This window comes from Thunnus thynnus, chromosome 18 (genome assembly GCF_963924715.1).
Source record: "Thunnus thynnus chromosome 18, fThuThy2.1, whole genome shotgun sequence".
NCBI classification, from domain to species: domain Eukaryota; kingdom Metazoa; phylum Chordata; class Actinopteri; order Scombriformes; family Scombridae; genus Thunnus; species Thunnus thynnus.
The window spans coordinates 12223484-12237958 of NC_089534.1; the positions used below are offsets into that span (position 1 = coordinate 12223484).

At 40.3% G+C, this 14475-nt stretch overlaps 1 protein-coding gene across 4 annotated transcripts in view; it reads right to left on the reverse strand.

The window, feature by feature from the left end:
• The window catches only part of LOC137169221 (MAM domain-containing glycosylphosphatidylinositol anchor protein 2-like), a 182580-nt gene that overhangs the window by 16577 nt on the left and 151528 nt on the right, over positions 1 to 14475 (reverse strand). For 2 of the 4 annotated variants that reach the window (XM_067572273.1, XM_067572271.1), the window contains exons 12-13: positions 8394 to 8571; positions 1134 to 1154 (exon numbers count right to left, since the gene is read on the reverse strand). In XM_067572273.1, the coding sequence (XP_067428374.1) occupies positions 1134 to 1154; positions 8394 to 8571 (199 nt within the window). The remainder of the gene's footprint in view (positions 1 to 1133; positions 1155 to 8393; positions 8572 to 14475) is intronic. The other 2 variants (XM_067572274.1, XM_067572272.1) reach the window with 1 other exon arrangement.

Below are 14475 nucleotides of genomic sequence, written 5' to 3' on the forward strand. Positions count from 1 at the left end.
TCAAAACCTCCATTTAATCCATGTAACAAACAAAGCAAAACACCTAACCAGAGGACATGCTGCTACTGAACAGTGTCCTCAAAGAGATAGTAAAAAAGAGCATTTAAATTCAGGATGCGGGCATGTGTTCTGATAAATATTCATTGATTTATTAAAACGTAGCTGGGAGCAGTTTGGAGTGGTGACCTTGAGTGGAGCAGAATCTGCAGCTTTTACTCAGGTAATGGAGGTAACATAGACAGAGGTAGAGTGTGGGTGGGTGGACGGAGGGAAGGAAGCAGGCAGTGATGCTGCGAGGCAGAGAAAGAGATAGAAAGTGAGAGCAGGAGAGAAAGAAAGCGGTGGAGTGGGAGAGCGGAAGAAGGGGCCGGGTTGCAGGCCCTCTTGACTCTTTTCCTCATAGGCATGCAGATTTAAATGGAGGTCTAGCTACTGGCGCTAGACACTAATGCCCCCATCCACTGTGAGCTAAACTAAATGTTTTCTATTTCTGCGCCCGGGAGAGATAGGAGGATTTGAAGCATAGGCAGAAGAAGGAGGGAGGAAGAGGAGGCATGCAGGTAAGATAGTTTCCTTCAGGGATTTGGATAATGATGTTGGTGATTAGGATGTTTGTTATTATGCTGGCAATGTTTGTGTGAACACCCACCAAAATATATATCGATATGAATAAATAAACCACAATACACAATAGCGCACTGCAGCACAGCTAACAATGATTAAGTGTGGATTCTCAAGGCGTGAATAATATGAATTTGTAAAGTTTCAACATTGAAATGCGTCATAAATGGGACTAAACACTGAAGTGTATAAACACATAGGGCACAAATGCATGCATACATAATGCTCACAAAGCACCGAATGTGATGCGAATGCATTATCTAAAAAGTACAATGTCCTGCAGAGATTTAACGCTCTCAACGTGTCAGAATTCCTAAAGGGAAGTCAAATTCATCACACTTCATTTAGTGCTACTTAAGAGGGATCTTCTGGCGCAGTGTGACACGTTGAAAGTCAGATCTCTACAGGATGTAGTTACTTTGAGTCTCCCCACTGTTCTCACAGATTGTGTGATTCGACAGTAGGAGCTCACTCGCTGATGAGACATGCTAAGTGGGATGCACATTACTTACTCAGGTGAGGGTTGATGGGAGCTGTGAAAGAGAAAGGCCAGGGACAGTCATTAGTACAGAATATCATGGCCATATGTCATTACGTGCAACACTTATTAAAAGGAAACATGCACAGAGGCACACACAGCTGTGCAAGCACTCAAACTGTCTTGCTTGAAAACAGTTTAGCTGTGTTGTACGCTCTACTACAGGTTACACAAAATAGCCTAAACATGCTTGTACACAGTAGCTGTTGCTATTAACCTTTCATCCTGCTGTCATTTACTTTTTAGGTACAGAGCTAATAAAAGTCCACATGTATAAAAATTTGTGCTTGCACACTTTATATGGAGTTCTACTATCGTAAAACAAAATGAACGAGGTTGGAAATATTGTCCTGTGATATTAAAACACTGTAGAAGCATATTTGAGTGGGCATGCTCTATCTTAAACAAGCTCTATTTCTTTCTCTATGTAAAAATAAAAATAATAAGCACATAGTTAAACAGGTGACAATCCACTGGCACCGACAGCACAAAGATTACTGAGCAGAGAACAAGAAAGATATCTGGGATTTGAAGTGGAAGGTGACAGCAGTTGTTCTCTGCCTGTTATGAAATTTAAAAGACAGGTGGATTAGGAGGACCAGCCTGACCACGTTAATAAGATCATAGCGCAACTGCTTATGATTATTGCCATTTACTGGTATTGCTGATGTTCTTGTCCAAGGTGACTTCCATTAAGAGCGCTAAGCCTATTTTATACTTCCATTTAGAAGCCAGTAAATCATAAAAACGAGTAATAATCACAAGTGTGTCTGCTAATCACTTTCCTGTAACATCCTTGATTCCTTCAGTATTTTCAACGCCACCATTATGGAAACATTTAGCTCAAACCCTGATGAGTCGAGTCCAATGAAATCATGCAAGGCTTGTTACGCATTCTGCCCACCTAACAGTGGTTCAATGATGCCCTCATTGATAATTTAAGAGGCTACTGCCGCAGCAAACAGAGAAAGGTCAAGGGTATCACACAGAGTTGCAACGAGCCAGTTAGTTGGCACTTCACTTTTTGCAGAGTAAATACCATTTAACCTGTCAAGAAGATTCATGGGCATTTTCATGATCGATTGCTGACCGGCTGAATAGATGTGATACATCAGCTTTACCGCAAAACTAAGTTGCTACGTGATTTATGAAACCTTGTTGTTCATGGGGGGAATTGATTTTAATCCAACCAATTAAAGTGAGTAATAACACATCATTCCTACAAAGGCAAACATGTACTGAAGACTGGGGAAGTACTGAGCGGCCGTTGGAAATGGTCTTTTTTTTCACTCAAGTAGTGATTTCTGTTCATTGCCGTGTGGTTCATGTAAATGTATGCCACTCGTCCACTTATAGTGTGGGAAAAAAAGAGAGATAAACACAAAGGCGCACACACACACACACACACACACAGAAGAAAAGAAACCATTGCATTTCCAATTGAATCATATAAAACATTCAGTGAACTGCAATGCTGCAGCTGAAGCCTCGCAATGAGGCGGGCACGAGTGTGGAAAGAACAGGCTGTTCATCCTCATTGTATAAAAGCTTTAATAATCTTTTTTGTTACCGACTGTGAAAATACCTGCTTCTAACACTCAATGTGTCCCACTGACTCCACACTGGACAGCACAGAGAAGCAGAAAGACTCTGCACAGAGGGAGAAAATCATGGGGGCTGTTGCAGAGAAATGTTTTAAATGACAACTTACAGCCTCAGGCCTGTGAAACGGATGCTGAGTTTTCCGACAAAACTGTATTCTTTCAGCCCCCCTGCTCTCCGGCTCCTTGTCTCTCTCTCACTTCCTGAACCCCCCCCCCCACCACCACCCCTCCCCCCTTCCTACTCCAACCTCACCCTCCCCATCCTTCCTGCTGCACCCCCTCTCCCTTTCTTCTTTCTTCCGAGACCGTGGTTATGAAAATATGTTTCGTTGTCAGTTTTTTTTACCTGCATCTTCTCCGGGCTGACTCACTGTGCCTTAGTCCAGATGAATGTGTCTGCTCAAGAAATGTCTCTTCCCCCACTGAGGAAATCAAGCTGAGCACAGAGCAGGCCCAGAGGCTACATTACTATTGCTGTGCATACACACACATTCTCTCTAAAACCCACACACTAACAGATTATTTAACTTCCAATTTGCAATTACAGTAGATGACTGTGAAAACAAACAAGGACTAAAATAAATGGAGTCTGAGATCTATTGTTGACACACTTATTTCAACTGAAGTATTCCTTTTTATCAATTTTCCAGCCTTGTCTTTAAATACTTTTGTACCTGAAAACAGGAGTGGACTCTAAATGCAGTCTTCAAAATGTACTATACTGTTAAAGCATAGGTGTGAAGAGCCCTCAAAGCTGCAAAGGCTTTCTTTCTTAATGCCGTAGCACTCTGCTTTCCCCTCCAGCTTAAAAAAGCCTCAACTAATGATAGAGGATGAAATGTAATTTTGATAGTTCTCGAGCTAAATAGTCCCAGTGATAATGAAGTGGAGTGAGCTCTTTGAAAACTTCTGTTAAAACCGGTCATGTCCTTAACGCATGTATCAGGAGAATGCCTGACTCCTGGTTTCTACTTTTCCAACTGAGAGGACAAAACAAACTGCTGCTTGATGCATGATTGCCTTCCATCCAAATTGCTTAATTTTGATTGAAACACAAAGTGAGCTCATTGACCGCCAAAGGACACGGTCCGTAGAGGCCGTTCCGGATACAAACACTGACTTCGTCTTGGCAGGATTCCCTGCCCACTAGCCTGCGGCTGTATTACAAAGCAGCAGACAATTCCACGGTTGCAGCCAAGTGTCCTCAACAGACAACAGCATCCCTAGCTTCTTTTTCCACTGACCTCGTATAATCCACGCTCTCCAAGATTCCCATCCATCATGTTTAGAGGCTCTGGGTGGGTGCCATGACGTGGTGAGAAAGCCCCGTGACAGCTTCACAGCTTCAGCCATCAGTTCGAATAACAACAGCGTGGGTAAAATGTAATTCAGCAATCTTCCCCTCACATCTCCCAGACGAAAGTAACACAAGCGAGATCACACTATTGTGCCCTTCCTTCTAATTGTAAACGCACTGGTCCTGCAGTAACACAGACGGACCCATGGACACACCCAAACACAGCTGACCCAAGTACAATCATTCCCGATGTGCTATCCTGCTGTTGCATCAGCGTGTGCATGACTCATTGATGCAAGCAAGTGAATCCTTAATGGACTTCTGCATGGATGAGCTTTGTTGTATTTTATATCGTAAGCAGAGAACTCAGACAAAAAAAAGTGTGAAAGAAAACAACAACAGAGTGCCCCAGGTGAAAAAAAGCAAAAAGCAAAAAGAAGTCACTGATAATGCAAACATATGATGCATGTGCCACATCATATTACTGCAATGGATCAGTGTAGCACAACCAAATTAATGGTGAATTTACTCCATTTGACAAAAAAGCAGAACTACTAAAGCGGTGGCATTTTGGCTAAAGTTTGGCTAAAGTTATGATATCATATATCATATGAAAAGTTGAAAGAGAAACCTCAAACAACTCATCAAAAAGCTGGAGTGTTACATCTTCAAATGAAATGATTTTTTTTTTAAAGAAAGCACGACTGGACATGTACAAAAACACAGTTTTAAGATAGGATAGTAGTTACACTATCGTCTGCAGGTTACTACATTAGTGGTTATATGTTTCTGCAACAAAAGTGTCGATATACAAACAAATACTTTCACGTCTCTTTACAATATTGTTGCAAAAACACCTTGTGGAAATTTTGCCCACCCATAGAAACCATATATTTTGAAGGTTGAGACCCAGACCTTTTGATAAAACATAAAATATAATACAATCAAAAACTGTTTCACTGAGTTCTTTGGTAAACAGAAAGCTGAGACCATGACTGTACAAAAGCTCAGTCAGGGATTATATTGAAACACTACTGGTCGAATAATAACAGCCTGACACCTCAGCTATAGCAGGTGATAGAGGTCATCACGAGTGGGAGACTGTATTTAATGTTGGATTGAGTGAGTTTCAACCGTATATGCCGCTATGAGAAGTATAAAAAATGGAAAATTAAGTAAGAGCAGCAGTGTTTTACCGTGCCACTGCGAGGGTTGACAGGAGGCTTAAATATTAAATCCTCCATGTTGGAGGGAACCAGGACAGAGAGAGAGAGAGAGAGGGAGAGAGAGAGGGAGGTGTTATGAGGAACACCAAACAGATGCTGAGTTTGTCAGTGCAGCAAAATTTAAAAGAGCGTCTTTGGAGCTTGGTGACACAACCATCCTTCATCCTACAGCTGGGGATACTATAACAGCTTTTGTGTTTTCCTGCCAACTCACAGAAAAGCTGCTACCATCGGCTTTATGTGCATCAGAATGATCGCTCGGCCTATTGAGTAATGGTGGGAAAACTTGCTCAGATTTCAGAGGCCTTATGTACTACACAAAAGGACAGCAACGTTTATCCTAAAAACTAACAAACAGGCTCATTTGTTTGGCGTATTTCTTTGGTTTGCTGTTTGTTTCCACATGTTCTTATACAGGGTCATGAGGGGACAGAGGCTACCTCAGCACTCGCTGGTAGAAAGCTGGAAGCACCTGTCTAGCTCATTGCAAGATAAACATACAAGCACACATACAGTAGATGGACAAACACACGGAGATAAATACACGAAAATTGACACCTGAGGTTATTTGGTGTCTTCTGACCTGCATAGCTTTTTGATTGTAGGAGGAAGCCAAAGCAAACATGGAGAAAATGTGCAAACTCTACACTGAGAGAACCAGGGTGAAAGGTGAATTGACACTCTCAACCTTCTTGCTGTGAAGCAACAGAGCTAGTTACTGATGGAAACCGTCATGGACTGGTTATCACTGAGTATTAACACTTGTTTATGACTTTTTGTAGGTGATGTCTGTGCTGAGAAAACTTAATATGCCAGCAAGGTTACTCCAAAAGAAACAGAAATACCTTGGCATTTAACTTCTTATCTGCACAGATGTGTCTTGGCTTGAGTTATTAAGTCAGAGTAGCAGAAACTTCTACACAGCAGAAGTTTCTGCTTCTTAGAGACATCAGGAAACAGAAGTTTGTGTCTTTGTAATTAAAGAACTATGCAAATATAGGTGGCTTATTAAATATTCAAGTCTTTATGAAGAATTTAAAAGAGATATTTAATAGCCACCATAGAAGATGACAATGGTGTTGACGGTATGTATCATGTGTACAGGGACAAGAATAACTGTTTCTGTTTTTCCTCCATGAAAATGTCAGACTATATAATATAACCCAAGACGGGAGAAGACACAAACGTAAACATACTCACTAAATTATGGCTGAGTATAACATAGTTACACACAAACATAATTATCAGTTTTATCATAAACTCGTAAAGCTGTTAATGCTCCAGCTTGTCAACAGACGCCCCGCTGCTCTCTGCTCACCCTGTGAAAGTGGAAGGGAAGCGATAATGGAGAAGATCTTGGACTGTATTTCGTCAGTCCAGATGTCTTATGGGACACGTACTCTGAGCGGGGTGGATTCGGCTCAGACCTACATTAGGCTGCTACAGTGACGCTTTGCTGTGCGTGGGAGAACAGAGCAGCCCTAGAGTGATAATTAGTCCAGTCTCTTGTTGGGCAGGCGATTCACACATCATCTTGCCCCCCCCTCTCAACTCCCCCCCCCCTTTTTTTTTTTACTTTGTTCCTCTGTATCTTCCTCTCCTCCTCAGTCCTAACTTGGCTGCCTCCATCTCTGCATCAGTGCCTCGCTCTGTCTTAATTAGCCTCAATTCTCTTTATTTCACTTTGATTGGATTCAATTTAATTCAATTCAGCTGAAATCAATTCAAGGTTTAGCAAGACCACACAATATCAAAAAAACTACTACAAAAATAACAGCGGAGGATTTCTCCCTCTCTTCTCTCTCCCTCTCTTCCCCAGTTCTCTTTTCACTACTCATGTTGAGCTGCAGTGAAACTGAATAATTCACAACTGCAGCAGCACAACTCAGGCAGGGCTCAGCAGTCGGTGATAGACAGAAAACAGTCAGCCAGTTTGTTTCTGAAAATGCACATCTCAAGTAGCTGTGCATCTGTTCACTGGCACTGCTGGGCCTACTGTGGATACCACTGTAGCTTATGTATTTCAGCCAGAATGTCATCCCACAGGACGGCGAATCTACCAAGATTTGCAAGCTGCTGTTTCATTCTGTGTTTTGATGTATTCTCACTGGCCTCACCAGGCTGGCATGCCATACAGTACCAGATCATCTCCATGATGTGATTCTGGCTGCTATTCTATTACTGTAGCCCTGATTCAAAACCTGCATCAACCAAATTAAACAATATGACAGCAGTAAACACTGTGAACCGCTGATTTTTAGTTAAGGCATAGTGAGATTTTATTTTATTAGAGGGGACATGTGTGCCTCAGCAAGGCCAGGGACCTTTCAAAATATCTGTGATATAAAAATGACAGAAATGATATTTGTTACATGAATACATCCCACGAGACAAAACACATCTTCTGGCAAAAAGATGAGAAGGAACCAAACAAAGAAATATTGTTTTGGGGGAAACTGAGTGAAAGCAAAACATCAATCATCTCAAACTAAATGTTTGAGTCATCTGATGCCTTGATGTCATGACGATCTCTTATGCACAGTAACAAGAAGTCAGCCTTTGCCCTGGTACAGGATAGACCTGACTCAGGCAATAAAGTTCACAAGGAAGAGATGATTAGTCAGTTGATCAGCATTCATTTAGCTCAAACTGGCAAAGACGCAAAGCAAGCTGATTTCAAGCTGTTTTCTGATGACTGACGGTGTTAGATGCAATTCAAATTATTTTAATGAGTTCACTTTCCCTGGTCCTTTCTCATACATATCATACATAATACATCATCATCATCATGATCATCGTAATGATTGCTGATACCAGAGTGAACTTTTCATATCCATCAGTGTTGATGAACATGTGTCATAATACAGTAGCCCAAACTTGAGCTAGAGTTAATTTAAGTATTTCTGAGTTAGCTGAAAGGTAACATTACCAGCTGTAGCTGTAATTCTTCCACCTGTGCAACCACATGTGTGAGCAGAAGACTAAAATGAATCTTACTCTCCTGTGTCTCCGCTTTTCATATTTATTTTTCAAATGTGAGAGTATTCAAACACTGCAGGATGAGTAAACTGATCACTGTATTTGGAAAAAATGAAATCAGCACTCACCACTGTAAGTGACAATCCGGATGGTGGAGTCACCCTCTCCGAAACGTGTGATGGGGGTGAGGCGCACCTCGTAGGATTCAGGCTTTATGAGCTCAGTCAGGTTGTGCGTCATGAGTTCTCCTTTGTTGATTGTTCCGTCTACAGGGATCTCCTGCTCCCACCAGCGCTGCAAGCCCATCTGGACAGGAGGAAGAATCACAAGGGGTTCAGATTATTAAAAAAATCACTAGACCCTCATTAGCGCTGTGTCTGTAACTACATACAAAAACACAAAAACCTACACAAAGCAATAATACTGTCAATCACTACTTCATATTTAACCTATAGATTTCAGAAAGTTGAAGTAATTTATCAAGAAGTCATCTGCTGAGCATGTGGAGTCCCACAGGGCAGTACTTTAGGCCTCCTACTGTTATTATTATTTGTAAATCACTTGGAATCTGCTAGTGCTGAAAATGTATTTTTATATGCTGATGATAACTCAGATATTACACAGAATTAATTTTATTTTAAAGCCCAGGCTACGCAAGCTAAGTTCAACCAGTATTGTCTTAGATGGTCAGATTTTTATCTAGTTAGGATGTTTGTTACACAGTAATCTCGATGGAAAAGACATGGCATTAAAAAACCTGTGTAAAGTGACGAACAGAAATGGGTTTTTTGTTAGAAAAGCTGATTTATTTAATAAAGGAAATCTAAGGCTGTTGTTCAATTATCTAATTTTGAGTTGCTTTAACTTTTCAATCTGTTCATGAAACGTTCTGTGAGAAGTTCTGAGAGAAAACTTCAAGCAAACTGCAGATCTCTCATCATAAGTTAGTCAGGGTTGTGTTAGGCTTGAACCCAAGGGTGCCTAATGGTGAGCAGCATTTCCAACAACTCAGCTGGTTACCCTTGAAGGAGCTGTGAGATGCATAATATTTATAAAAGCAGAGCCTCTGAACATCTCAAAGGCCACCTTCATAGAGTTGGGGAAACTCATGCTGACTAGATTGAAAACTGAGTTACTGTTGTTGACTTGTGCTTGTCGAGGTTCAGTACCAAAATGGGAACCTGTTCCTTTAGGTTCAGTGATGCTAGGAATTGGAATAAGTTAACTTAGCACAGTAAAAAATAAGTAGCTACCACACTTATCATCTTAGTTGAAATTTGTTTTTAATTTTTGGCCATGCTAGTGACATGGCTATAGACATGGCATTGTTGGCCTGTTGGTTGGTCCGTCCGTCCACTACTTTAGTCCAGACTGAAATATCTCGATAACTATTGGACAATTGGATGGACTGACATGAAATTTTGTACAAACATTCACAATACCCAGAGGATAAAGCCTACTGATTTTGGTGATCCAATAACTTTTTCTCTAGCACCATTATGAGGTTTTTTTTATCGACAACCATTGGATATGTTGCTGAAATGAAATTTGGTACAGACGTCCATGGTGCCCAGAAGAAATTTTATTGTGTTATCCTCTTCATTTTTGTAGGTATGTGTGATTTAATGTCCTCTTTCTCATAATGTAAACTAAACTTAACGTTAATACATAAAATACAAGGCTCTACAGAGTTTGTGTATAGCTTCACCACAGAAGGACAGCATGTACAGTACAAACTACATTCTTCTGAAAAGTTTGCCCCTGGGAATATATTGCAAATATGTATTCCCTTCACTATCAGTGTAGGACGTTCCCTCTCATCTGCCAGTTAACCTTGTCTATAAGCATTCGTATGATCTGCCAACATTAAATGCTACACACACAAAAAAAAAAAACCTCTGTAAGCTGTTGACAGCTTCCTGCTCATTAGCCATATTTACTTTCAAAGCAGCTCCCAGCCTCTGAATTCAAAGACTGCTATTAGCAAGGAGCAGAGATATTTTTATATTTGCAGAGAGAAAAATCCTGATTCATTTTTCCCATTAAAGATATGCCTCAGTATGCACTATACAGGCAGTTTATGAGTACAGTAAGGACAACACCTTACATGATTGCTCCATTCTTTTTATTAAAGTTTTCTTTAATCATGTTCTACAACATTTTGCTTCATACAAGGGCCGTGAACTGACAGAATTTTATACTCGTCTTTGCACAATTCACAACACATGAGCAAACTTGTCTTTAGGTGACTAAGCTCAGGTATCAACCAAAAATTAGTTCATGCTTTTCATGTCTAGAGAAACAATACAATTCAAAGAAACAAAACAAGGGCTTGTTGCTGCATTTGCTGGGGGCTAGAGAAGAGAAGTGGGATACATTTTATCTTCAAGAATCAGTTTAAGGGGAAGCTGCACAAAGAAAAGTTACAGCTTCTGCATCACAATTAGTGACTATACATGCCCTTCTCAGTCAAAGTAGGAGATGAAGTGTGTGACTACCAGAGACAAGCAGAGATAGAATGAATGAAGGTGCGATAGCAGTGAAGCAGAGTCTATGTGTGTGTGTCGGAGTGTGTGTGTATGTGTGAGAGAGAGAGAACAATATCAATTAAGTAATTACTTAGAGCCTGGGTGATCCACAATTATGGGGTGCAAGTTTTCATCACCATTAGTTTTCAGGTAAATAGAGTGTTTTGTCTGTCACTGGTAATTGCAGATGGTGCACTCATCCCTACCTATCCTTTGAATTTTAGCTTTCCTCTAAAGCACAAAAGGCATGGCAGTTAATTGCCATAAATTACACAGTGTTGACCTGTAAGTGTGTGTGTTTGTGTGTGTGTGTGTGTGTGTTTGAACACCCTAGAAGAGGATGCATCACTTTCAGATCATTTGCTATTTTGTGAAAACCTTGATATACAAATTCTAGAAAAAAAATTTGTGTATGCTTTTTCCGACTAGACATATAGATGTATTTAAAATGACACAGAGGTAGGCACAGTGATGCGAAAATGGCCACAGCAGTCTACAAATGCAAAACATAAATAACATTTATTTTCAGATGCTGGAAAATAAAATCAGTTCATTAATTTTTTCTTTGGTTGAGGAAATAAAATATTATTGGACAAGGGAGAGCCAAGCTATACCAACAGCAACTTTGACCAAGGTTTTCTCTTCAGAAAATCAGTCATAAAATACATGAATTCACACCCACATGCATTTCTTGTTTTTGTGTTCTGCTGTGTATGGCTTTACTTTTCTTTGAATTTCTGACCTAGTGTCCTAAACTCAATCTCACTTTTGATCGAATGCTCATGTTTTCTGATTTGAAGCCATCTTATCACGCTATAAAACCCAATAAAGTCCTATTTAAGGAGCATAATGTTAGATCAGGCTGAGCACTGATGTTCCACTTCCTTAAGATGACTGATCGGCAGCGTCATTCATGCTTCACACTCACTGGCTCATACATCAGCTGCTTGGCTACCAGCTTATTAATAATCATATTCAGGTGAGTGTAGCAATTATAACCTGACACTTCTCACCTCAATATCTAATTATGTGCTAAGATTGTGCAAAGAAGAGCAAAGCCTTTCCCACCTAATCTAACTGTAAAACAATTTTCTATAAATTGTCATTTTTCACCTCTCTCTGATTGAAATTAGCTAAAACAGCAGATGTTTGAACAGTTGATGATGTTCAAAACGTGTATGAGACCTGTTTGAAATGGTGGCCCAATTAAGTCTATTTTTAGACTCTACATTCAATTAATTTGAGTTTTATTACAGCTGTGGCTCAGGAGGTAGAGCGAGTCGTCCACTAATCGGAAGATCGGTGGTTCGAGCTCCGGCTCCTCCAGTCTGCATGCCGGAGCGTCCAAACCACAAATTGCTGTGTCATCGGTGTGTGAGTGTGTGTGTGTGAATGATTAGAGACTCCTCCTGATGAGCAGGCACCTTGCATGGCAGCGTCTGCCATCGGTTAATGAATGTGTGTGAATGGGTGAATGTGGCATGTAGTGTAAAGCACTTTGAGTGGTCAGAAGACTAGAGAGGTGCAATATAAATGCAGTCCATTTACCACTCATTATTATTTTTATTATAAAATTGATATAATGTTGTTATTACTTTAGTGTAACAGAAAGTACTGTATAGATCTCTCAAAGATCTCTCCATTTTGAAAGGATTTGATGCCAGATTGTAACGGAAGCGTCCTGTCAATTTACTTTAGAGTGAGAATTTCTTAGAGGATTGGCTCTTACCTCATTAATGTTGCCAAATCCCACATCACTTTGCTTTATTTGCTTATGTTAAGGTGGTTGTGTTATGCTGTGAACTTTAATAAAAGTATATATATATATGAAGTAGGGTTCAAAAGTCTGAGACCACTTTCACTTATATACTGTAAAACTGTGTGCTGCATATCAGTTTTGGAGAGCTGTGTCAAATTGAAAAACATTTAATTGGGGAAAGAACGTGTAATAGGGACAAAACAGGTTTGTGTCTTTGGGTGTGTGTGTGTGTGTGTGTGTGTGTATGTGTGTGTGTCCCAAAGCTCCAGGCAGATGGAGGCCTTAAATGCTAGTCTTGGCAAACACTACCTAAAACTCCAAATGAACAAATGGAAGCAAATAGTTCAGTTTTTCCCCTTATCAAAAAAGAATTGTGCTTAAATACACAAAACAAATCGAACTTGAAAGGTTGATTGGGAAAAACATTTAACTTTTCAGACTTATCAAATTGTGCCCATATTTAGTGCCTTATGGATTTTGCGCCTTTGTTTTGATTCCCATTAATGTTCACTGAATCCCTGTGCCAGCACCTAATTAAGGTTTCTGTTTACATCCCATTACCTTTCATTTTACACATTTTCCCCACAGAAGCAGAGTGCCATATTGACTTAATCTCATTTGATTGCAGCAGCAGTTCATGGGTTTTTTTATGGCAACTTTAAAAAACAGCAGGATTGATCAAAGTGATAGCAGGAGCCAAAAGAAACACAGGAATAATCAAAGTGACGGTGTAATGGTAGACGACTGCTGATCTACTGTAGATTGCCAGCATGTAATTAGTATGGCTTCTATTGATCTGCGTGCACACTCTGACTTGACAGATCAATTGAGAAAGACGAAAGGGAAGGAGGAGATGAAGGGAGAGTAGGAAGAAGCAGTTGCAAGATGGCAAGATGCGGGTTGAAAAAGTTATCTCGCAGGGGTTGGAGACAGGCAATCAAGCTTCTGGACAGCACAGAAGGTTTTGAAGAAGCCGGCTACAGTATCAAAACAAGGGCAGGTGTCACACCTTTCCATTGCATCCTTGACAGGTGCGGTGATTTGTGTTTTGTGATTCTCGCCCGTGCATGCCTTTCAGCTAGAGGTTCATTCCCATTTCCCCTTCAGCCAGACTGTCTCTCACAAGGGCACTGGACGATAACACAAAGCAATCCATTACAAAGGCATAAGGTCTACCAGCTCTCAGTATTAATTCAAAAGTAGCGAGAGAAAATGATAATAATTCTCAGAGAATGGCAGGGGAACTGCTGCTGGATCTATAAATAGATTGAAGTGGTGTAGTCCATGTGCCAGAGCTTTCTTTACTGCACCGCTCCTTCGCAGTCAGTCCGGGGGTATCTCTGCATTTATTTATTTACTAAAGGAGCCTCTCCTCCCACTCATTTCTCTCTTATCCTCTCTGATTGCCTCTTGCTCACTGTCTCGATTCTTTTGCCTCTTTCCAACTTTTCCTCACGAAAAGCCATTAAAAAAAATCTCATTATCGGTCTAAATCAATGCTAAAATCTGAGACTCAATCCATCACGGAAGGTAAAATAGAACAAGACACCGATTTTTGATAGTGTTTAGCAGCAAAAAAAAAGTCTATGCATTTTCCCTACAGCAAAGAATCTTTTTCATCTAAGACAATGGAAGATTGGTTTTTATGCCTCGCAGGAAGGAAATAATGGTCATACAATGTACCCTCATGAGATATCAAGACAAGAAGGTGGAAAGAAATTAATTTGCCCAAACAGTGATTCTCTGCTAATAGACTGGCTAGTGATGTTGTCTTTTGAGTAAACAAATGCAGAAAATATTGAAATGTTAATTACCGTGGGTCCATTCTAATACAGATGCAGACATAATCTGTGAAAAAAAAAGCTATGTGCAGGACTAGCTGAAAATAGGAAATGTATATTCCTGGCAAGTATTCAGAAAAAC